Source organism: Chinchilla lanigera, unplaced genomic scaffold, assembly GCF_000276665.1.
Source record: "Chinchilla lanigera isolate Chin_1 unplaced genomic scaffold, ChiLan1.0 scaffold00036, whole genome shotgun sequence".
NCBI lineage: Eukaryota > Metazoa > Chordata > Mammalia > Rodentia > Chinchillidae > Chinchilla > Chinchilla lanigera.
The window spans coordinates 11,241,688-11,266,607 of record NW_004955437.1 but is presented as its reverse complement, the minus strand read 5'-3'; the positions used below and the strand labels follow the sequence as shown (position 1 = coordinate 11,266,607).

At 46.9% G+C, this 24,920-nt stretch overlaps 1 protein-coding gene across 6 annotated transcripts in view; it reads left to right on the top strand.

Moving 5' to 3' along the window:
- The window catches only part of Rcan2 (regulator of calcineurin 2), a 163,294-nt gene extending 139,881 nt beyond the window's left edge, over positions 1-23,413 (top strand). For all 6 annotated transcript variants that reach the window (XM_005389854.2, XM_005389848.2, XM_005389850.2 and 3 more), the window contains 3 exons: positions 10,629-10,802; positions 11,931-12,102; positions 20,910-23,413. In XM_005389854.2, the coding sequence (XP_005389911.1) occupies positions 10,629-10,802; positions 11,931-12,102; positions 20,910-21,070 (507 nt within the window). In that variant the 3' untranslated portion in view covers positions 21,071-23,413. The remainder of the gene's footprint in view (positions 1-10,628; positions 10,803-11,930; positions 12,103-20,909) is intronic.
- The last annotated feature ends 1,507 nt before the right edge of the window (positions 23,414-24,920 follow it).

Here is a 24,920-nt window from a genome sequence, read left to right as displayed (position 1 = left end):
TAGTTTCCACTGGAGCCCGGGGTGCTGGGGACCCAGCTCTCCGGAGTCTGGTTCACCTTGTGCTTTCCTTCCCTTGGTAACTGCAGTCTTGTCACCTGAAGTGCTCATCTTTCCGTGCTCATCTTCCTGTGCCTGGAAGCTGTTGAGGGCCATCTTGCCAAGGTTCAGAGTCTCTTGTCGGCCAATGGTTTGTATCACGAGATGAACCTATCCCTAAGAGCTTTTTGTTCTGTTTTTAAAAAATTCTTCTCAGGGGCTGGTGCTTCAGGGATTCCCTGCCTTTGGGGGTCCCTTGAATGGCACTGTTCTGACTTATTTGAGGGGATGTGCGGCCTCCTTGGGCTCCAGGGAACACGTCCTTTGTGCTCTAAGCCCTGAGTGTGGACGTTCCTCTACACCTATCTACCTTTAGTAAAAGCCATTTCCCTCCCACAGGAGAATAATTTATGCCAACAGTGGCATTTCATCCAGATCACTGGGCTGCAGAGTAAGAAAATTGACCTGATTTGGGTAAATAACCATGTGGAAATTCGTGTCTGTTCAGGATGGAACAGAGACGCATGTGCGAACAGAAAGCAAACACATCTCCCAAATGGAACAGTGGCGACTTGAGCACAGTCAATTGCAGGGGACAGTTTTGCTGATCTCTCCGTTTTCCTCAACAATGATCCTAAATTGCTTCCCAGACAGAACAAAGCTGTGTCTCCTCCTCGTCCTCTCAGGCAGAGCCCTGGATGCTGAACCAGGGAGTGAACCCAGTGGGTGCAGGAGGCCCCTGTGTTCCTATCCAGCTCACACAATGCTCCCCCCAACACACACACCCACTGCTCCGCCCAGCTCACCGAGACACGGGTGCATCAAGGCAAGGTAGAAGTCAGTGGAGGCTCAGCCGCAGCAGGATTCACTGCAGGGCAGAGCGTGCCCCGTGCAATTGCAACTCCCAGGCTTGTGCACTGAAAAACTGGAGTTTAAATTCCTTATTTATGAGACATGGGTAGCTCCTTTCAAACCCAGATAGGCTTTGTGTTTAAAGTGGTCCCCAAAGTAGCCTTTGGTATTGGGAAGACCGAGTACAGCTCACAAAGTCTAAGAGAGGAACAGCTGGTGGGTGACTACAGTGTAAATGCATCCCTCCTGTTCCCAGGTAGGAGGTTCCAAGTCTCCTGCCTCCTTCTCTAGGTGGAGAGCATTTAAATCCTGAAGTCACAGAACCTAGAGCTATACCCTCTGTTTCTGCTCCTGGACCCAGTTTCTGCTTCTCCCATGTGGGCATGCCTCTCCTCTGAGGTCATGTTGTGGCAAAATACACTGTAGAACCAGAACCCCTATTGTGAACGCCCGCAGGCAGATGTTACAAGGAAGTTGCTTAGGTACATTAAGATATCCTGTGGGATCAGGCCTGGACCCCACATTTTCCCCTCCCAAACAAAAGCAAGCTAGAGAGAAGCTTGCTGAAATGTGATTATGTCTGTGAGTGCCCTCTTGCTTTGAGCTGGTTTTCTCACCCTGTCTGCCCAGCAAAGTAGAGGTCCTAGATCAGTGTTCATTCCACAGGCTCCTGGTCATCATTGGTCTCTGACAACCCAAGAGCTTTTCTTTCTCAAGAATAGCAAAGTAAGTGATGCTTCTGCCAAGAACTCCTGATTCTTGGTGACCTTCAGTGACTCCATATGCAGTCAGAGTCATGTCCAGGAGGTTTCTGTTCGGGAGAGGACGGAGGAACCAAGTCCAGCTGTGGGAAACTCCCCACACTGGGATCACATCCTTGTGAACTGCAGTGTGACACAGAGGCACAGACTTCATGGACCGTACAAATCCAAAAGCAGTATTGTCCTGTAGTTTTTGTGATAAAAAATAGCTACAGTAAAACTTTCACCTACTGATTTTAAAACTCTAATTTATCCACTTCTAGAACCCTGGTCAAGAATTGAACTTCGGGGGCTGGAACAATGTTAGCCTTGCAGGGAAGCAAAGGAAGCAAGGCTGGGAGCCTCCTGTAAGCTCCGCCAAGCTCCTGCCACTGTGTCTCCAGCTGCCAGTGCTCAGCCACCTGCATCCTTCCCTCCTGACTCCACCTGCTCCCCGTGACAAACCCATGAGGTGGTTCTTTCTTCCTTGTCCTGGCCATGTGGCCTCCTTGGGTCTTCTATTCTCTCTGCCTACATCTGTGCTCCTCATAGCACACAGAAAGGACTTGGTCATTCTTGGTGATGCTCTAGCTATGGGACATGCACTGTGGCTGCCTGAGAGCCTCTCTGCCTGCACTGCCACACGACATGTCCACTCCCCTGTCCCTACAGAAAGTGAAGGGTGGGAGGATTCTGAAGCTCGATGCTTTTTTGGTTACCCCCTACCCTGGAAGTGAGACACAGGTACTCTCTGAGATCTCCTCACCCACTCCTCCTTAGGTCCCAAAATCCTACTCACACCCCTTCTTTATCATGGAAAAGAACCAGCAAGAACAAAGAATTTGCAAAGAACAAGATAATCCAACTAAAAACAAATGTACGGTAACAATTGCAAGAACAAAGCAGTCAACAGGAATAATTACCATAAGGCTACAAATCTATTAATTAATGCAAAGAATTGAAAAACCAGTAACACCAAAAGACCAGTAGTCACAGGTACCACATTTATATAATTTATTCAGTGAGCCAAGAGACATGTAAGTCTCAAACAGTCCAACCCACGTCTTCTAACCTGCTAGTCTCAAACTGAAACAGGATGCGAGTTGTCAGAGGATCTTGTGGAGGTGCAGATTCTGAATTAGTTGGTCTGTAGGCTTGGGACCCGTGATAATGCTTATCCAACTGGCTTCCAGGGACTGCCGCCTTCGGTCTGTGGTCCACAGGTGGGGCTGGCAGGATGAATGGCTCTGGGAGAGTGTCTGCATCTAGGAAAGTCTTGTGCATGTTGGTGGTGCTTATAATCTCTGAGATGTGCAAGAATGTACAAGTAGTCCTCAGTGGAACGAACACCAACGACAATAGTGTGTGCACGATTGTGGCTCAGAATCGCAGGGAAGCCTGTAGATTTGCATACATTCCTTCAGGGCTGCCATGGCTCCTCATGGGCTGAGGGCCACTATTTAGGGATCACTGTTTCAGGGGACCAACAGTCCTGAGGTCCCAGCATACTCAAAGCACCCTTTTTCAGGACATTAAGTAGTCACCCTAATTACGGCAGATACTGACCATATGTTGCTGGCTTCTCCCAGCTTCCCCAACTTTCATCTGTATCATGTAGAGAGAAATAATTCTACATGGACTATGCAGTCAAATTATCTCAGCTGACTGACTGGCCATGGTTTGGGCCCTAAATCAGGCTCATGTTCAAAAATCTTGAAGTTGTGTGTGTGATATTCACACACAAAAAGTTACAGGCTGCAGCAGAAATACAGCTCCATCCTATGATAAAATCTACAGCTGCCTCTAGTCTGAACTGCCCCGGAAGCTCTCATCCCATTGACAGATGTAGCTTTTCTTCTTTCTTCCGCTGGTGGTGTGGCCTAGCATTAAGACTATATAACTCCAGGTGCCAGACTTTCTGGGATGCACTCTGCAATCATCTCTGACTGGGTGCACACCTTGAGCACAGTATAGATCTCTTCCAACCCATTTCCTCCTCTGCTTCGTCCGTGTCCTGTGAGAACAAACAGTTAGGACATATCAGGGGCTTAGGACCTGGCACCTAGAGAACACTTGAACCTTAGCCATTATTCAACCTACCTACCCAGGCACTTGTTTGCCATCTCACAAATGCCCAGGTGGAAATGCAGCCACTGTGCAAGATCATGGCCAGTGTCAGCTACAGCTGTAGCATCAGTTCGGTTTCAGGTCATCCACTCACTTCCGCCTTGATAGGTGCTGATGTCATGTTTCAGGTGGGAAAGGCTTTCTGGGAGTATCTCGTACCCTGAAGTGAGTAGGGGTGGGAGATTCGAGACAATTGTTTCCCTGAGTTTCCAGTCTCAAGGAATTTGAACATGAGAAACTGAATTTTCTGGGGCCGGGGATATAGCTCAGCTGCACAAGCTCCTGCCTGGCAAGCATGAGGTTGTGAGTTCGATTCCTGGTACCAAAACAAAACAAAACAAAACAAAAAAAGATAAATTTTCTGTATGGTTTTATCATTAATGCGCACTTTTTCTATGTCATAAGGAAGAATAGAGAAAGGACCTAAATAAAAATAGAAGAGGAGAAAAGGGTAGCGGAAAGATCCATAGGAGGGTTTGGGGATGTGCTTTAGTAGCAGAACCCTTGCCTGGCATGGTGAGACCCTGGGTTCAATCTGTGTGCATGCTTGTGCACACATGTGGGTGCACACACACACACACACACACACACACACACTTCATCAGGAGCATAAAACCTGTGCACTTCCTTTTTAAAGTAAATGATTGAGTTATAAAAATTGCTTCTGTCTGCCTCTTAAAAGAATGAAAATGCCATTTCAATTTCATGGGAAAAATAAGCAAAAGGACACCATGCTGCCTTTGAAAAGCTGAGTTTGATTAGATGCCAAGTGGGAACAAGAATGGATTAAATTTTAAATTGCCTGTCTTCAGAAGGACGTGATGTGGAACACACTTCGCAGTTAGCCCTTTAATTTAACAGTAAACTTCCTAAAAGTGTCCTTGTCAATTATTGGCAGCCCGGTGTTAAAACAGAAGCTTCACCTCCATCTGGAGGCGTGAGACCCCACGCTTGGCTTTAAAGTTCGTCACCCACGACTTTCAGTGAGGGGAGGACAAGGCGTGGCATTTCAGAAAGAAGCCCTTTCCTCAGCAAATCTCAGAGGTGACCAGCACTTTGCCCCATCCCTGTCTGCACCCCTGACTCATAGCTTAGGATTCAAACAAGATGTATTCAGCAATGCATCTTGCTACAAAACCAGTGTCGCAAGAAACATAAACCTGCAAATCCCCTGTTTTATATTTTCTAGAAGTCTTTTTAATAGCACTGGTTAGTGTGCAGCAAGGTTGTTCCTTCTTCCTTAACTCCTAAAATACCTGTTTAGGAGGTGACATTGGAGTCACATAAATGTACACATCCGGGCCTCCTGCCTAAAGTGACAAAATGTCTGAAGTCTCCCCGTGGGCCCAGGCAGCACTCTTCATGCTCTTCCTCCCCACGGCTCCAATGCCTGTGCTTACAAGAGGGTTCAGGGGAAGGGAGCACTCCACCATCAATGTGACACATGGATTCGAACCACAGGTTCAAGAGCCTTGGCTCCCTGGTTCCATGATGCTTGGCTTCACCTCTGTTCAAAGACAGATTTTCTGTTTGGGAGGGGGTTTGGTTTTGTGTTTGTTTAGATTTTTTGAGACTTAAATGCGTAAGTGATGCCTCCGTATAATCAGGGAAATGGAGACATCCTTAGAATGAAAAATGCACTGTGCAGGGTCACTGTCCCTCTGCAGGGACAGATCTACCCACATCCAAGGTGGATGGTGTCTCCACTCCATACTCTTGGACCTCCCAGAAGCATTCCTCACACTTCCTGGTGTGCAGCTCTTCTTGACCTTCTTGTTTTATCCTGAAGGTTGCCGCTAGACCTCCTGTCTTTGCCCCAGGCCAACTGGATCCCACCTTTTTCTGAGATCATACTGTACAGAAGCTCTCAATGCCTGCTGCTTATTGGGTTAAGCCAAGACTGTTTTCCTAATAATCCTAAAACATCACTTGCCTCTTTGGCTTTGTTGACATTTACCCCCTTGGTAATAAAGCATGAGTCATGAGACAGCGCTGAACTCTACCTGCAATGTCCATAACCCTCACAACCACACAGTTTAAACAAAATAGGGAAAAAGAAAGGAAATTCTAGTTTAAGACTTTGATAAGCGGAAAAGTTATTAGCTTTCTCACCTCTTTATCCTGAGCACACACCTTTGTCTGAGTATCAAGTGTGAAGCATCCATAAAGCTCCCCCATAGCAACCCCAATCCACTGTTTAACTAGGGAGAGCAACACCTTCACCTGTGACGAGCGCCTGCCTGCAGCCTTCCCCCGTGGAACAATGCACTCGACTGGAGGTGACAGGTGTGCAGACAGCCGGCAGGGATGAGGTGGATCTGCTGCTTTACATACAATAATGGTGGTGCCCCTTGCCAGTGACAAACCATGAGCTTTTGGGAAAAACAGAATTCTGGACACCTTGTGTCTGCCATTGTGAGTCTGACAGCTCTTCTGATGCCTAAAGATGGGATAGGTAAGAACATTAATAGTATGATTTTTACATCTGTGTAAGGAAACTGCTCCATTTGGGAAAGCTGCATAAATCAGAGAACCAATGTTTTCCAGGTGACCAAAGTGCACTGTTACAAGATAACTGGACCTTAACATAATAAAAAATGTTGCTTGATTATGGCTTCCGATTCAACATTACAATTCACTGTAAGAAACTACCACTTGTTACACTTTGAAGTTCTGGGGAGGAGTATTCAGTTATTTGCAAGGCTGGTAACAAACTGTGTGTCTTCAAGCACAGAATGGGGTGAGTCTGGCTTTGTTTCCTACCCTGGAGTCAAAACCAGACAGGGCAAGATACCGGGTGCAGAAGCAGATATGTAATTCCCAGCGTCTTCCATTAAGTTACAAATTAAAGAGAGCTGCAAAAATGCAAAGCAATGCCTATCTTCTCACTTGTTTTTTCATGTTTTGGAAAACAGTACCTTCTCATGAAAGGGTTATGTGAATATAATGGGCTTATTCTAGTTACTTTTTTTTGGGGGGTGGATTCTTTTGTAGCAGCAGATAAATGGAGCACAAGGGACTTGTTTAGAATAGGAGGTCACTCTAAAGCTATGACCCAGACCAGAAGGGGCATGGGCACACCCTGAGCTCATTCACCGATGACGCTGTGTTCAGGTCCCCACTCAGACTCTCCAGGGAGGAGTTATTCTGGTAAGGAGTCAAGAAGAGCCCAAATTATGTCTATCAAGTTTCTATGCCACTGACTCTCCTGTGTTTTGTTTTGTTTTGTTTGTTTTATTCTAGTTACTTTGAAATAAAGGTATAAATAAATATCTTTTAGTTGCTCAGTTTTAATTTCTATGTGATAAATACTGACAGGTAAAACCCACATGATAACAGTTCTTTAGGCTCTAATTTTAGGTTCTTAGTTCTCTTAGGTTCTTTAGTTCAGTTGGCTGCAGTTTTTCAGAGTATAAAGGGGTGCTAAAACTAAGGGCTTGAGGGGCTGGGGATTTAGCTCAGCGGCAAAGCGCCTGCCTGGCAAGCGCAAGGTCGTGAGTTCGGTTCCCGGTACGAGGACAACATTTGCCTGTGTGCCTGGCAGGACCTGGGCATCAGCCCACAGCCCCGCTGTGCCCGTGCTGACAGAGCCCCGCACTGTCTCCCTAAGGGAACATCTGGTGGCTCATTGAGCTGGATCTTCCTTTAGCCAATTTCATCTGCTATCTGTTGCCCTAGCAAATGAAATGTTTGTCATGTTGCTAATAGAAAAAAAAGATAGAAATGGCCAGCAAGTACCCTGTTCTCGGCCAGCTGTCACCTCCTACAACTGCAAGTTTCCCCAAGACTTGTACAGATAGGGCCTGCCAGGTAGCTGTGAGCTGTTTATTATTAGCATTATAGACATTAAGCCCCATGTGGTCCAGTGACACCCCAGTCCCTGGGATGCTCCCCAGGTTGGGGACTAAAGCTCTTCTTGTTCATTGGCCTTGAGCCTAAGCCAAGGGATAACAGAATTTCATGTCCATGGCCAACTTTGCAGTAGAAGTTTCCTAGAGCTCTCTGTTGAGGGTCAGTGGGAAAAACAGCTGTGACCACTTGCTGATGTCCTACGGGGGCTCACATGGGCCATTTACCCAAAGCCTAAGCCTGGGTGCCTCGATCCTTCTCCTGATGCAAGTTTTCAGAGGTAACCACTCTAATGAGATGGGAGGCATAAAAGAGAAACACAGACTAAAAAGGAGAAGGGCAGACTCAGAGGAAAAGAGTGCGACTCCCAGGCCTTGCAGAGGAGATCTAGAGGTGGAGACCCCGAACAGAACCAGAAGACACATTGGCCTCAGAGACCCAAAGATCTTCTGAAACATACTTGATGTGACATAGGATAAGTCCTGTTAATCTTCTAATTCCTCCCCTTCCTGAAACCTCCCCGAGTTAATCAAACCAGTAGCTGGGATTTGAGCAGCTCAGAGCACCCTCACTGTGGAGAAACAAAGCATTTAATCATCAGGATTCCTGCTCAGGAAAACGCAGGCTTGCAGCAATTAATTCCTTAATGAGCCCCCTTGGAGTGAGAGCTGAAGCTGCAGGCCTGGGAGGTGGCTGATTCTCAGGCCTGAGAGATGACAAAAAAACTGTCCTGCCTACGACAAGATTCTTGTTTTGTTCCTGATAGGGAAAAGGATGGAGGAGAAGGAACCCCTCAAATCTCTCTCAAGTGTAATGAAACAAAATCTTTAGTTACTTGGGCAGTTTTTATATTGGTATAAAAGAGAAGAGCATGCACAGACATGGAAGTTAGAACTCGGGGGAAAGGGGCTGGGGATTTAGCTCAGCGGCAAAAGTGCCTCCCTGGCAAGCGCAAGGTCGTGAGTTCGGTTCCCGGTACCGGAGAAAAACCAAACCAAAAAAAAGAAAAAGAACTCGGGGGACAGTGCAGACCCACGGCCTTGTGGGTTCCTGAAAAGACCCCACACATGGACGTGAGTGTCTAAGACAAGCTCACCTGGGTGCCTGAGAGTCAGGAAGCCTCGTACCACGTACGACACTCTTCCCATGCACTCTCAGAAGTCAGGGATTCCCAGCCCTGTCCTTGTGTTGATCCTACCACATGTGGTCACACTCTAGCCTTCTTCAGTTTGCAGTTATCCATTTCCTGCTCTTATTAACATGACCGACTCTTCCTGTCAGTCTAGCAGCATGATTCTTTATGGTCAGAGTCACAGCATCTCTGTGGTCAGGGTCACAGGACTTTGTTGACCATAGCTCCGCCACTGAAGGATGGTTCATGGACCCTTGGGTGGGTCTCTCCTTCTGTCTTCAGATCTCAGGACCCCAATTTGTAAAGGAGTGGCAATGAGGAGGGAAAGGTTGAATTTACCACCTCTTAGAGCAATTTCAAGTTCAACTCTATGGATTTGTACTACTCATCATTCTAGCATCACCCTTCCCATTTGGGTTCACTCTTATGACAAAGGACCTGGCAAAATAAAAGAAGCAGATGTGGGGCTAGGGATTTAGCTCAGTGGCACAGTGCATGCCTGGCAAGTGCAAGGTTGTGAGTTCGATTCCTGGTACCGGAAAAAATTTAAAAAAAAAAAAAAAAAAAGCAGATGTGTTTTTTTTTAACAGAAGTCATTTCCTTAGTGTCAGTTTCTATATAGAGAACACATAGTAGCTTAATATGCACTGGTTTTCTTACTTATAATAGGAATTATTTAAAGTATAAAAGTAACCAGAGAGAAGGGGTTAATATACATGCTTTTGCTTCCCAGATTCTCTTCTGAGGCTTTTCCCAGTCTTCTGGGTCTTCACGTATGTCTACCTCTCATGCAAAATTATTAGCTTGCTGAAGATCAGAACATATGATCTGTGTCTCTGTGGCCCCCTGGAGTCTAGAGAGGGACCAGGCCTTGTTCCAAGTGAGCATTTCATAAATAGGTGGTTTTTTTTTTTTTTTTTCAGTTGAATTGAAATTGTGCTTCGAATCAAAATGTTTCAATTACTGCTTTGTTTTCTGATAGGCTTGGCTATGCTGGAGAAGTAAAATCACCAAATCTCAGTGTTTTAATGCAGCTGGGGGCCCTCTCCCTTGCCCAGACCAAATTTGCTTGGGACAGGGTAGAAATATGGAAAAGCTGTTTCTGCTCCACAGAGCTGCTTAGAGGGCCCTGGATGAGGAGAGTCCTATTGGGATGACTGTGTCTTGGGCAGGGCTCAGATTCCTTACCTGGAATATGAGGCCTTTTTAGGGGAAGGCACTGAAGTGTCACTTGGAGGCTTGTTCCTGACTTTTGCATACATTTTATTGACTTTCTGAAGCTCCAATCATTGACCAGCACTAACCACATGGCACTAGAAGGGTTGGTGTGGTGTGGGCATCTCATACCTTTCACCGAGAAAATGCCCCAGATTGATAATCATGGATGATACTTACCACGTACTTTAATATTTTTGAGGTAATATATTCCTTTGAGAATCTAATGGCAGCGGGGGCTGGGGATTTAGCTCAGTGGCAAAGCGCCTGCCTGGCAAGCGCAAGGTCATGAGTTCGGTTCCCGGTACCGGAGAAAAACAAACAAACAAAAAAAAGAATCTAATGGCAGCTACAGTCCCTCTCCCCAGAAAGTGCACACACACACACACACACACACACACACACATACACAGAAACACAATTTTGCACAATTTCCAAGTTGTTTCATGCATGCTGAGCCCTAGTCACTACCGATCCCTCAATCTAGGTTGCAAATTTCAACTGAATTCGGTGGCATTTTAGTGCCTGGCATCACACCAGCAGATAGATAAAGTACATGACTGATGATCTATTCTGACTTTTTCTTGCAGGCTACCTACCTGGTCACTTGTTTCTGTAAGATCTGGCATCATATGATATGCATGACCAATGAATTTCCCCTGTGTTTGATTTATCAGGAAAAATTTGAAGGGCTGTTCCGGACTTATGATGACTGTGTGACGTTCCAGCTGTTTAAGAGCTTCCGACGCGTCCGGATAAACTTCAGCAACCCTAAACCTGCAGCTCGCGCCAGGATAGAACTTCATGAAACCCAGTTCAGAGGGAAGAAGTTAAAACTCTACTTTGCCCAGGTAAGGTAATTCTTTACCAAAAATAATTTTTCTGCCTTACTTCTTGTTTTTAGTAATTCTACTCCTAGGTACTGAAGACACACACATACATACATATATACATAAAAATTTAATATATATGCATACATAATATCTTTACACACATATATAATATCTAATACCCTGTTCCCCACTAACAAGGCTGGAAAAATAATCACCCTTGAAAACTAGAGATCAAAAGCACCAGCCCCAATGAATCTATTCTTGTCTTAGAGTGGCCGTCAAGCCAGAGAATCGCAATGACAGGGTAATAGTGACATATGTATGTTCAAGACCACACTACTCAAAATGGACAAAAGCTGAAAATCCCAAATGGGTACCAACAGATGGACAAACTGTAGTATGCTCATGCAGTGGAATCCTATTCAGCTATGAAGGGAAAGAAAATGTGTGTGGACACATGCAACGGCGTGATGAGCCTTATACGAAGTGAAAGAAGCCGGTCCCAGACGGTCACGTGTTCTGATTCCATGTGTATGAAATGTCAGTGAATTCACAGAGACACAATACAGCCTGGGGTGCCAGGCACCAGTGGGAGCCAGAACGGTAATCCCTGTTTCATCATGGGTCCAGGCTTGTCCTTGGGGTGATAAAAAGGTCTTGGCACTGGCAGTTGAAAGACTTTCAGAATACCACTGAACTGTTGACTTTAACATGGTCGATTTCATGTAATGTGAGGTTTATTTTAGTAAGAAGGAAGTCAGGGAGAGAAGGAAAAAGGAAAAGAGGAGAAAGGGGAAGAGACAACAGAAGAAAGGCTGATCGATTTGCCTGGTTTGTGGTAAGAGCGGCCCAGGAGCATGACCTGTGGACTCGGTAACATGGTAGAAATGCAGATTCCCAGGAACTCTGCATTTCTCCTGGGCCTCCTGCATCAGAACTTCCAGCGGGTGGTCCCTGGAAGTCTGGATGCTGAGGGGATCCGCTGTTCTGAGGACTAAGAGAGACAGCTGGGGCATGGTGCGTAGTAAGCAGTGAGGATCACCACACACTGCGCCATGCGTTCCTCTGTCCCGGGCGCCCTCTTAGGGTACTAGCGTGCCGTGTCTAAGGCCATAGGGACCCAGCGTCTCGTCCTGACTGTTGCAGGTCCAGACCCCAGAGACAGATGGAGACAAGCTGCACCTGGCACCGCCCCAGCCTGCCAAGCAGTTCCTCATCTCGCCCCCGTCTTCGCCGCCTGTGGGCTGGCAGCCCATCAGCGACGCCACGCCCGTGCTCAACTACGACCTCCTCTACGCTGTGGCCAAACTAGGGCCAGGTGAGCTGTCGGCAGCCTACAGAAGCCAGACGAGATTTGCCCCCTGGAAAGTGGGTTTGTCGGGACATCTGGATTTCTAGTGGGTTTATGGCTCTGTGTGGCCAGTGCAGAGAGGACGGATGAGAATTTAGCATCCAGCATTGTGCCTGCTTAAGAGCAATGTGGGGTTAGTACTAGAATGACTTCAGACTATGCGGCTTCTGGGTTGCAGCACAGATGTCTGAAGATCTGACACTGCTACCTAATTTTTCTGGGATTTCTGTGTCCCATGAGGAAGTTCCTTTCTCAGAACAGGTAGGATGGGCTAGACTGGCTGGCAGGAGGCTGCTCTGCTGGGCAGCCGTGTCTCGTTGCTGCCAGAGGTGTCAGAGTACACCCAGGAGCTGCCACCCCTAGACAATCTGCCTGAAAAAGTCCCCGAGGAACTGGTCATTTGCCTATAACTTTAGAAAAGTCCTGTGGTCACTTTGTTCCAGTGTTGGTGTCTGTACCTCTGAGTCATTCATTTTCACCTCAGTGTAAGTATTCCAGTAGAGGAACACACCTCCACACTTTATTTCTAGGATTTTTCTATTGCCAGCAAAGCTACCCTTAACATTCGTATGTGTATCTCTTATGCACTTGCCCAAAGAGTTGTTTAGATTTTATACCTAGAAATGATAATTGCCTTCAATTTCAGTGGATGATATCACTTTGTGCTCAGAATTTTTTTTTCCTATGTTATGCAGGAGGAAAAAGGGTGGGGGTTCAAGGGGGCACTGAACCTAGGGTCAGCTAAAGTCCTCAGTACTGTGGAGCCCAGGATAAATACAGTGGTGCCCTGGTTCACGAACTTAATTTGTTGCATAATTTTGGGAAAGATGGTCACGTTTGTGTTTGTGCAGGAAAGATGGCCACAGTCACGTTTGTCACCTGATGTAGAATTTACAAACAAGAACAAAATTTTGCCGAATGCTTTTATTTGCAAACCAAATTATCTGCAAAAAAAGCGTCCGTGAACCAAGGTACCAATGAAATGGCGAGAAGCCGGCTCTGTCTACTGAGGTTTCTGCCAAAGAGAAAAGGAGCCTTAGAATACAATTTCAGGGCTCTTAGCCTACCCCAAGAGATTCTAATTTAACTGATCTGGAGTAAAGCTTAGGCATCGGCATTTTCAAGAACCACTGGGAGCCTAATGTGAGATTCCAGGAAGATAAACTCAGAATAAGTTCACACCTGTATTTCCTCGTGTGGTCAGGAAAAATGACATTTTCAAACCTAGTTCTTTGAGGATGGAGGGGTCCCTGGGACGTGGGATGTTTGAGGGTAAAACTTCTGGGCAAACCAGGAAGTGCTTCAGCCCTACTGGTTCCTCAGATAAACATGAGGCTGGTTTGATTCATAAGCCCTCCCTGCAAGAGAACTGTGGCTGTCACTTTCGTGGCCTGAAATTAACTTAGAAGCATCCTCTAGAACAAGCTCCTGGGGTTTCCTTATAGTCACCAGTGAGTCTTTTGGCTCCTGGAACCTTGGATATGGCCCCAAATCTCACAGGCAAAGAGCCACTCTGAGAAGTTGTGGGTGTCTGAGCCGAACCAGGGAAGGAAGTGATGTAATATGCGGGCGAGGTTTGTGAAACAGGACTTCCTGGAAGCCTAAACTGGCGCACTCCCTGTTCAGAGTGGGCCTGTTGGGATTCTCTCAAGCCAAGCTCTGGGAGGCCACTTCGGTAGCAGACAACCACATCTGGCCCAGTGGACTGGGCCAGAGTCCAGTGGACCGATCAGCGCCCAGCTCCTTGGGTCTGCAGTGTGATTCCCCTGCACAGACAGTAACAGGGATACCTTGGAGCATTCGGCAGAGCTATATTGACTGTCAGCAGATAGAACTCACAGAATCTCTAAGGCTACATTCAGTGGGCTGACTTGCATGTTACAGGGTGGGAACCTGAGTTCCAAGAATTGGTAGACAACTCACCCGTGACACAACCAGGACCTCACTCTTGAAAAGGAGGCCCAGGCTGAGTCAGACCTGCTGACCCTCAGAGCCCCTCTGCCCTCTGCTCTACCCACTGGAGCAGGCCTGGCACAGAGCAGGGAGGAGGAAGAAGGAAATGGTCTCAAAGGCAGGAAAGGGAGGGGTGATTCTTTCTACGTATGAGTTGTGAGTCTTCGGTCCCCATTGCGCAGGTGCAAGCCTTTGCCCTGCCTGTGCCCTTCAGCTTCCTTTATCACAGCAGATGTCCAGCTGCCGTGCGGGGCTCCCCCATGGTGCGCCAAGTACCGAGACAGGAGCTCATTATCCCTGTGCGCAGATCCAGGGACTAAGCTGGAGAAAGGTGGCTGGATTTCCCCAAGGTGACACAGCTGGCTGGTGACAGGCCAATTCCGGATCCTGGCTCTTCTAAATCCAGGGAGTGGTGGGCCAGATGCTGGCTGCCTTAGGCCTGTTCTGCCCTGTCACGGTAGCACATTTGTCCTCTCCGTGCACTGGCAGTTTTCTCTACCCCCACCCCGGCTCCCGGAAAGTCTGGCCCGCTGTCCAGAGCGTGCAGATGGAGATGTGCACTGTTGTGCGTGGGCGTGAAGCAGGGGTGTCCTGCTTTTCAAGGGTGACTGATGTGTCTGTGGACAGATGGGACTTGGAGGCATTTGGGGATACCATTTGCTCCTCTCCTTGGGAGCCATTTGAAGCTGTTTCTTTTTGCTTCCTGATGCCACATGGATAAATGATTCACAGCCAGTCATTGAGCTGTACATGTCACAGACGTTCCACTGGAGGTTGCCAAGGTCCATTTGCTGTGGCCAGAGTAATTTATAGGGAAAGGGGTAGCTTGGCTCATGGTCCTGGAGAGCGGGTAGTCTAAGAGCAGGGTGCGGGTTCTGCTGGTCATGTGTGCAAGAGAGAGGACCTGGGGACAGGGAGTGGCCTTGCTTTATGACAACTCGCTCTTGTGCTAGTGAATCCAGTCCCATGAGAGCGAGACCCATGAGAGAGGGATTAACCCACTCCTGAGAACGCAGGGCCTCCCAACCCTGCCACGGTGGGAATTAAGGTTCCAACAGGAAACACACTCAAACCACAGCAGGGGTTGTTTCAGCTGCAACAAGGAGGGAGCAGGAGCTGTACCCCAAATCCTCCCACCCATGTCTCTGAGTCTCCCCACAAAGGTGCCAGAGCAAGAAGCTCCTCCAAAGTTTCCTGTAGGTCTTTGCCCATATTCTCCCTGCTATCCTCAGAGTAATTTCCTGCTCAGCTTCCTGTCTTCCCTACTTCCTGAGGGGAAGATGCACACTGTATTCCTTTTTGCATTCTTAGCTTGTGATAGCCGCTGGCACATAGCTGGTGCTCAGTAAACAGCGGGCCAATAAACGAATCCGTAAGTGAATGGAAGAGCTGTTAGCCTGCTTAGAGACGCTGTCTTCTCTAGCAAATTGTTGCTTCCTACGGCTTGAGCCAGACTGAGTCAAGCAGCACTAAATTAATGTTTTCAATAACGAAGGGACTTCCAGCATTTCCATTTTAAAAAGATTTAGTGAAATTCATTCTTAATCCTTCGGCAGAATCATCTCAGTAAGAAATCATAACTCATTTCATGTTAAGCAGTGGCTGCTTCAATCCCAGAAGCTCAGGCGCAAAGAAAAGCAGCTCATGGGATTGATCGAGGACTAGAGCGACAAGGGGTGGGAAATCTAACCTACTGGGACAGGTCCGTCCACAGGAAGAGCAGCGTGGAGAGGACATCCGGGGGTGGGGCTCAGACTAGGATCACCTTGGCCAACCCAGTGGCGGTGAGAGTCTTACTATGACCCGCTGCCTGGGGTGGAATCAGGACCTTGCTGGGAGGACAGCAGGCAGGGAGGCTGGGGACACAGGCCTCGCTGAGACCCTCCAGGGACAGAGCTATGTGCCTGCTCTTCACAAAAGGGATGCTGGTGGTGCTCCCTCTTGCACAGAGGGAGAGGTCAGGGGAAAAACTACAAAGATGCCTGGAGATGTAGCTAGCAACAAGGGCCAATCCCATTTGAGAAGTTTCTTTCAGTTCTGTTTATTATAGTGGGAGTTAGTTTATAATCCGGAAATTACGAGAGGCACAATATTAAACTTTTTTTTCTTTTTAACAATGCTGGGGATGGGCCCAGAGCCTCATGCATGTTAGGCAAGTACTCTATGCTGAGCTGTATCCCAGCCCTCAAACATTATTAATCACTGTGTGTTTCATTTCTGATCCAGAAAGGAAAACAGATAAATCAGAAAAAAATAAAAACATGACCTACACTTATATACAGGGCTTATGTCAGGCACCATTGTAACTCCTTATTCTATGGTCTCTTTTAATGCTTGCAGGCAACAGGTATTGCTAGGATCACCTTTCCATGTAGCTGGAAAGGTAAGGCACAGAGTGATTCAGTCACCTGCCCACCACAGGGGTTTAAAATATGTCCCTCTGTCACTGGCGAGAAGCGCAAGCGCAAAGGATTGATCCAAAAAAGTTGAAGAAGCTAGAAGGTCTCTCAAATAGTAAAATAATTTCTCCAAAAGAAGTTCAAGATAACTGTGAATGGAGATTTTAAAAATACAGAACTTATACACGTTTCTTCCTCTGCATTTTGTTTTGCTATCAGCCCCCCTAACCATACGCCACCCCTCTTATTTTAGAGCATATCACTTGCCCTCATCGGCTAGCCAGCTGTACCTGCAGATCAGAGTGTGCCACATTCCGTTCTGTTTAAGAAACAGTTGCTAGGAGACGAAGGCTTCACACATTTCTCTGGCTTTCCCCCCTCTATCCGCTTGGGTGATCTGTACATCTCCTCGCTTCCCAGGGACCTAAATCAACCAAGATCTCTGACCTTGAGGCAGACGATGAATTGAGTATTTATCTTATAGCATCTATTCTAGTTCCAGAAGCAGTGGATGTTCCATGAGATGCCATGTCCTTTTTTGATGTGAAACAAAATAGGAAAAATTTAAAAAAAAAAGCATAGCCCCGCAGAAGAGCTTAGCCACACCAATCAGCAGAAATGGCAGCAGTGTAGAGATGCCAGCCCTGAAAAGCTGCACCACTTCAGAGGCTGCTTGCAAAGTGCCAGGCTTTGTTCTGCTGCCTGACGCCCCAGAAGTTCAAGCCCATTGTCGCTGAAAATGCCTGCAGGGAGCAATGTGAAAAGTCATTGTCTCTCCTTTTTTTTCCTCTCGCTATTTTTAGCTCTTGTTACAGAGATCAATTTTAGTTAACTGCAGAGGAGGGCTTAAAACGGTGCTGGAGTTTCAAGTTTGTGTATGTCTGCTATATTTAGATCTATCTTTTTCCAAATTCTGCTCCATCCAGATATGCCATAGTGAGCAATTTTACTGGTGTTACACTTGGTACACAGTGCTTCCCTCAAATGGAAAACACATTTCATTAATTAATGTAACTTACAAGGAAGGACATTTTCTATTCCAGGCTCTGATTCAGAGGTAGAAAAAAAAAATCAGTTTTTAAAATATAGATGAGCACCCATATTTTTGGTGCATGTGGGATGAATATTCCATTAAGTCTCAGTTCTTGCTCAGCAATCTCTGTACTATTCTGATCACAGAAAGCACGAGTCCACTGGAATCTACCTTTTCAGCTAGCTGGGCCTCTACGCACCATTCCCCACCCAAAGGACTCAGGTTTGTGGTCCTGAAACACAGATCCCTCGTTTCCCATTTCCTTTCTAAGAATTTTCTCCAGGAAAATATTTTAAGGAGCTTTTCACCCAGCATATATTCTGCAGTTCATCTTCAATCACCACGGAGTGACAGGATAAATCATTTCCTTAATTCATAGGCAAAATGTCCACATGGAAGAATATTTGAAAAGATCCACAAAAAAGGGAAAGAGGTGAATAGCAGATTTTACCACCCCCAAATAAGTACTTTAAGTAGGATCACTATGGCCTGTGTGTCCTCATAGCTGTTGCCTGAGCCAGGCCCATAACATTAGGAAAGGAAAGACAACAGGGCCTGTCCCAAAAGGGGCGCCTGACCTGAGCTTGTACACAGAGGCTTCTCTGTGGTCTCTACCTCTTGCCTCTCGTGGAGGAAGCCTCTTTTTGATGAGTGTGGAACAACAGAGAGACTATATACAAAAGTGATCAAAAAATATAGCAAATACTCACACTTCAAATAATGCATTGCAGTCAAAGATATGTTGCCATTAAACCCTCAGAACACTCCTACTCACTTCAGCTGCACTCATCCCATCATTCTCGCTGCTTTCTGAAGCAGTTCTGGAGGTACTCTTCCCTGACGGTCTACCACAGGTGATCAGAAAACACAGCTAACGCTGCTGCCGGGTGCCATCCAGTAGAAAAACAGTCTCTTAAGAACACAACGGTGTGTCTTCACCCACGTATCTACCAGATCTGACACTGTGCAAAACTTCTGGCTCTTACCAAAGTCAAAATGACCACGAAAGGTCAATGTTTTGAATCAATTCAGGTCATTGAGGCAGCCATGACTGTTCAACTAAAGACACTCAGGGAGAGGACTTCCAGACCTGCTTTAGAAAGTGGCAGGAACAGGACGAGCGTATTCAGAGTGTGTGTGTGTGGCGGGGGGATGAGTGGCTTCGTGGCAATGTCTTTTACTGTATTACATTTTTTATTTAAACACACACCTTATCCTTCTGCTTCAGGAATGTGAGTCCGGCGGGGTGTGGTGGTGCACGCCTGTAATCCCCGCACTCAGGAGGCTGAGATAGGAAGATTGCTATGAGTTCGAGGCCAGCCCACGCTACATAGTATCAAAAAAAAAAGGAAGAGGAATGTGAGTCCGGAAAGTGTAGGAGACTGGCATGGAGATGGGTATAAATCAGGATGCAGGTGACAGTGGCATGGGAGGAGCCCCTGCTAGGGGTGGGGACCTTCTTGGAGAAGCCCTGGTTCTGAGGACAATAGCATCTTGTACCTGTTGGGCTTGGCTCTGCTTGGAAAACCTCCAGCAGGGATCCTGTGTGTTCCTTAGCAGAACAATGAAAGAACTTGCCCTGGTGGCACTCAAGTTTTCAGAAAATTTCTTCTTTTTCCATCAGAAAAGTTTCTTGCTAAGCCTGTGAACAATGAGTCACAATTGCATCAGTGCACACAGCTCCACCTCACACTCTGCGCACCCCCCTAACCCCGCCAATATGCTAATGTTTACAAACTGTAATCGCATGGGATCAGTTTCTCAATTCAAGGAGCCCCTTGTCAGCCAACGGGGTATGAGGGAGGTCTCCTAGGCCCAGCAGCCATCACACTTCTGAGATTGTACCGGAACCACGTCTACGGCCCTGTGGTCGGCAGTGACCTCCCCTGACACAGGAAGCAGCCAAGGACACCCACACACCTTCCTCCATTCATGTAGGCATTGGGACTGCGTCACCAACCAGTCCCCACTCACTTGAGAAGGGGACACAGGGCTTCGGCTTCTCTTTTTTTTGTTTTTTTTTTTGTTTTTCTTCCAGTACCAGGAATCGAACTCACGACCTTGCGCTTGCCAGGCAGGTGCTTTGCCACTGAGCTAAATCCCCAGCCCTTTGGCTTCTCTTTTGAGCAGTGGCCAAGCCTCTAACACATCCAGAGGCTGGCGTGAGAGTGTACTTCTCAGCCAGTGCTAGGGGACTTTTATCCTGGAACTTTTCACTGGGAATTTGTTCAGTGTGGATGGAAGGAAAGCCCTGATCCATGCAGTTTTGATAGCTTTTGCCCTGGCCTCCTTTCCTTGCACAAGGGAAAGGACACTTTCAATCTACACACAGGAGATAACACGTAACAGATGAGCGTTGTCCTTCAAAGGAATGCTGACCCCATTGTCACTGTACCAAGGCAGGACCCATGTCACCCTGGTGAATAAGGTCTGACTGGCTCCATGTCCCCAGCTAAGCCCCCTTGGGCCCTTTTCAGGGTGAGAGCATTGACGTCAGTTCTCCAGGTGAAGGAATTAGCTGAAGCCCACAGGGAAAAAGGGGCCAAAAAAAGAAAAATTCAATCCAGCAAGACTAAAGTCATTTCTTTTCCTTTTGTAGGCTCTCAGCAGCTGTTAGGCTTTAGGGGATTTTGATAGTAAGAGAGTTTCCCAAAATAGAACAATGAAATGTCAGCATTAATAAGATCATAGCAATAAAATACCTCTACTATGGAGCACGCTGACACTATTAACTTGGTGGTGATGGTACTTTGCACCCTGAGAGTCCCTGTCCCCAAACTGGTGGGAGAGGGACTCACCACTTCTGAAGGAGAGACATTGCCTCAGACAGTTTTCTGTGACTGTGATAAAACAACCGAGAGGAGGGAAAGTTTGTTCTGGGGCATGGTTTCTGTCCACGGCCCACTGGTTCCTTGCTTTTAGGGTGGCAGAAACAAAATGGCGGAAGCGTGTGGCATGGTGGAGAAAAGATGCTGACCTTATGGCATCCAGGAAGCAGAGGGAGAAGGAAAGAACCAGAGAGGAAGGAGCAGGGACATGAAAACATTTCCAAAGAACATTCACCCATGAGCCATTCCAGGCTGCACCGTCTAAATCTCCATCACCTCCCAGTCACACCACTGGATTACAGTTCTGTTAATGGGTTAATCCAGTGATGACGTTAGAGCCCTCCTGATCCAATCACCTTGCAACTGTGGACCAGGTGTTGTTCCCTCAGGATCCAATGACAGGTTGTTTTCATACCATACCCGGTGCCCCCTGCCCCACCATCTGAGACCCCGGGATTTATGAGCCCCTGTATGACACTCCTCTCACTTCCTGAACAAACCTTGCCAAAGAATCTGTTTGGAAACCCCTTCTGTTTGTCAACTGTGTTTCTTGCTTTTCAGGAGAGAAGTATGAGCTCCACGCAGGGACTGAGTCCACCCCAAGTGTCGTCGTGCACGTGTGTGACAGTGACATAGAGGAAGAGGAAGAGCCAAAGACTTCCCCAAAGCCAAAAATCATCCAGACTCGGCGTCCCGGCCTGCCACCCTCTGTGTCCAACTGAGCTGACCGCTCCACCTTGACGATAATATCTGTCTCTTCTTGATCATGCTCCCCCACTCCCATTGTCTGTCAGAAAAATTAATTGCCTTTAAATCCCTGGGTATTTGGTTGTTTGAGATTCTGTCCTTGAAATCAAGCCTCTCAGACAAAAGGGCTAGGCAAAGGTGATATGTCTCCTGATCATATCATACCCATGACATATAACCCAACATCTAGAAAGTCCTAGGGGAAAAAAAAAAAGTAGTATTTTCTTATTAAACAATGAGCACAGCCCACATCCTCATTCTCACATATTGATCCAAGCCAGAGACGTCAGTAACAAATAGCACCAGTGTTGTTTGTGAGCTGTTTCAGTCCCTGTCCTGATGTGCGCATGTTGGTTTTTCTTTTCTTTTCTTTTCTTTTCTTTTCTTTTTTCCTGGTCACTTAAATAGGACCATAAGTAAACTTGACTTTGACTGCATGAGATTTCCCTATCCGATCTCACTCAGTCCTCTGCATCCCGACATTCCCAGGACATGCATGATCACCAGCATTTATTTTCATGATTTGAGGATATTCTAACTCACGAACTGTTAGCACCCAGCCATGTCCTCTCTAGTCTAGGAACATGATCGGCAGTGCCCAGCTCGACAGGTCTGGGCAGAGTTACAATTTTGAGTCAAAACTTCATAGCTCTGTCAGAATTCCTGGAGGCAAAACTGAAGTTGGCCCCCAAAGCTATCCCGCCACAGACCTCCACCACCTCTTCCGTGTAGAACTTTCCCACCTCTTTGGGGAGGCTTGTCCAGGGTGATAGAGACCGATTTCAGACAAACCCGTTTATTATAAAAGTCTCGCGATGTCTGAACGATTGTTTTTTTTCCCTCTTTGTATATTTGTACAAATGTTTCAGCTGTGCTTTTAATATCTGGATGTTTTTTATTTAGAGATTCTCCAACCATTAGCTGCTTTAAAACATAATATGTGCATTGCTTACGAATGCGTTCATATACTAATGCCGATAATCTGATACTATTACACGCCATTATGGATAACGCTGAATTTTGAAAGGACACAAAAGCGTCTCATGCCAATAGATGAGTGGCTAGCCAACATCAACTTTGCTGTCAAGACCACTTGTTCTTAAATAAAGATGTGGCAGTGGTAGATCATTTGGATGCAGCTAAATTTCCAGAATGAAGCAGCAGCTGAGCATATGAAAGTGGGTAAAGATGGCAGATGTCTGCCGGTCTTACTTGTGCAAGCCCTACATGCTCTAAAACATTCTTTGCGTTCCATGTGGTTTTTCTATTCTCTAGCCCAAAGTGCATTACAGAAGATACACCTATAGAACCATCACCTTCCGCTCCATCTGCACAGTTAACGAATTCCTGTAGATGCAAATGCTGGCGATCGTGGAGTGGGGAAGCACTTTCTTTACCTAAGCCTCAGACACACAGGCAAGAACAATAACACAGCCAAGCGATGGAAGGATTGTTGTGGTTTTTGACTAAGGTGTATGTTAGTTTCATCAGAAACTTAAAGCTTCTGATCACTCAGAAATTAAAGTCCGTTCTACTGTGAATATAGCAATATAGTACTGCACACAGTGCAGGAGGAAACGAGGAGAGCATTACTTCTAAGATTCTGAGTTTCCACAGGGAGAATGACTCCTTTTAAAAATAAAATCTGAGGAGTCGCTATTAAGTCCTTTGCCGTGGAGGGTTAGGATTTCGCTGGACGGAGTAAACTTAGTAATGGAGAAAGGGTGCCCTCTGGTGGAGAAATGCGGGACTTAGCTTTTCAGAGGAACAAAAAATCTACATCAGGCAAGCGAAAGAAGCTGAGCTTTCTCATGGGGGCCTCGGCTTTTTAAGCTATCCCGTATTTCCAGGATGCAGATGAGAGGTGTTTGGAAATGACTTCTAAGTGTTTCAAACCAGTCATAGCATACATTGCCAGCAACTTAGGAAAAGCTCAAGTGACCATCCCGTGTCATTGTGCAAACTCAGTGGCGTGTGTGACCTTGGTGGTTAACCTTAGTAACCTGCACTGCCACGTATCCCCGTCCATCCACCTACCCCAGATCAAGCAGGGCTGGGCTCCAGGGAGGTGGAGGAGCGGCAGGAAAGGGCAGGGCTCCTCGCCGTGCCTCAGTGGGACCTCCTCGCACTGTGAAAGTCACCATCGATCGCCTCAGCATTTCCGCGCTGCACATGATACAAGCTCTTTGGCACTATTGTAAGTTTGAAAATTTTTCATATGGAGGGGAAGAGGAAGATTCCCACCAACTGAATCATTTGTGCACGTGTACAGCTCAAAGAGCTTAGACTTCAAATATATCTGGTGAATGACCTTGGTCCTTGTCTCCTTTCTGTGCTGTGTGTCTGGGTTGAATGTCCCTGAGGGACAACTGCCAAGGAGTATGGCTCAGCCTACACTTTTAAGAAGGGGCCGGCATGCGGGATCAGCCCTTCTAGGCTGTTCCTGCAATGAGCGTTGAGAGAAGCCAGGTTGTAGCATCTCTTGGCAGAGAAGAACTGAACCAGGCCTAGAGGGGTAAGATGGTGGTTCTCTGATGAGGGGAAGTGGAGAACCATATTCATTGCCCTGTTTCAGCATTTCAAGGGTCCTAAGAACAGCCGGAACATCTCCCCCATGCTGATCTTAAGGAGAAACATTTGTCAGACAGGACAGGAAAAGCACTATCACAATCTAAAGGATGACACATTAGACTTTATCAAAAGAGCATCTCCATCAAATGAGACCTTCAAGAGAATAGAGAGGAAAACTTGAGGCTGGGAGAAGACAGCTGAGATACAAGTAACTGTGAAAGGACAATGGTCACAAAGCAAACTTTCTCTTTCAAAACAACACTTAACATACATAAGATGATGCTCGATGCACGCAGGCCTGGAATACCCAACCCACAGACATTTCACACACACTCAGCATCATTTCTTGTCAGACCAAAGCCAGGAGAAACTTCAAAGACATATATCAGGCAGCTTTCACAGTGGCTCAAAGTAAGTACGGTTAAGTCCCTGACTTATGAACCAGTTCCGTTCCGGAAGAATTGTTCGTGAGTCAGATTTGTCTGTATCTGACAAAGTGAATCATACAGTACAGCTGTGAAAGTTTGCAGCTCGAATGTTCCTAAGTTAGGGACTTCCTGTAGAGGGAAAGACTGGATGGTAAGAGTCCAGAGGGGAGGGGATGCTGCTTCTGCCATGTGGAATGCTCTTCTGTGTCCCCGAGGTGGAACATGAGCCTGTGTGGGAGTTGGTTCGCTCTGGGGCTTGTGCCCAGCACATAGGAGTGGGACTCACGTCTATCCAGGTACTCACAGCCATGTTCCCAGCAGGAAACCCAACGTCCTTCCACAGTGATGTATGTAACTATGGTTCGCTCACACAGCGGAACCTGGCAGACCCACAGAACACAAACTCCTTGGTGCAAATGATAGATGGAGAAGGCTCAAATGTGTTTGAGCAAACAAGCTAGCCATGAGTGGGAGTGGAGGGATGTCCCAAAGTCTATGGCATCCTGCCCCACTCCATGTGCCCCAGCTCCATCGGCCCCCTCCCCAGGGTAACCGCTGTCACAGCTCCTAGCAATATAGGTCACCTTATCCCCCCCACACTGGCTCTTCCCCAAAAGCAAAATGACCTTGAAAGAAAAACATATGGAGTCCATTCAGGACATTGTGGAAGCCACAACAGTGCAACCAAAGATCCTCACAGAACTGCCGCAGAGAATGGAAGGAATGATGGTGTAAGCGTGTTCGCAAAGCTGGGGAAGATTTTGAGGGGGACTAATGCAATAGGTCTCTTACTGTAATACTTTTAAATTTAATTATTCAGAGTATC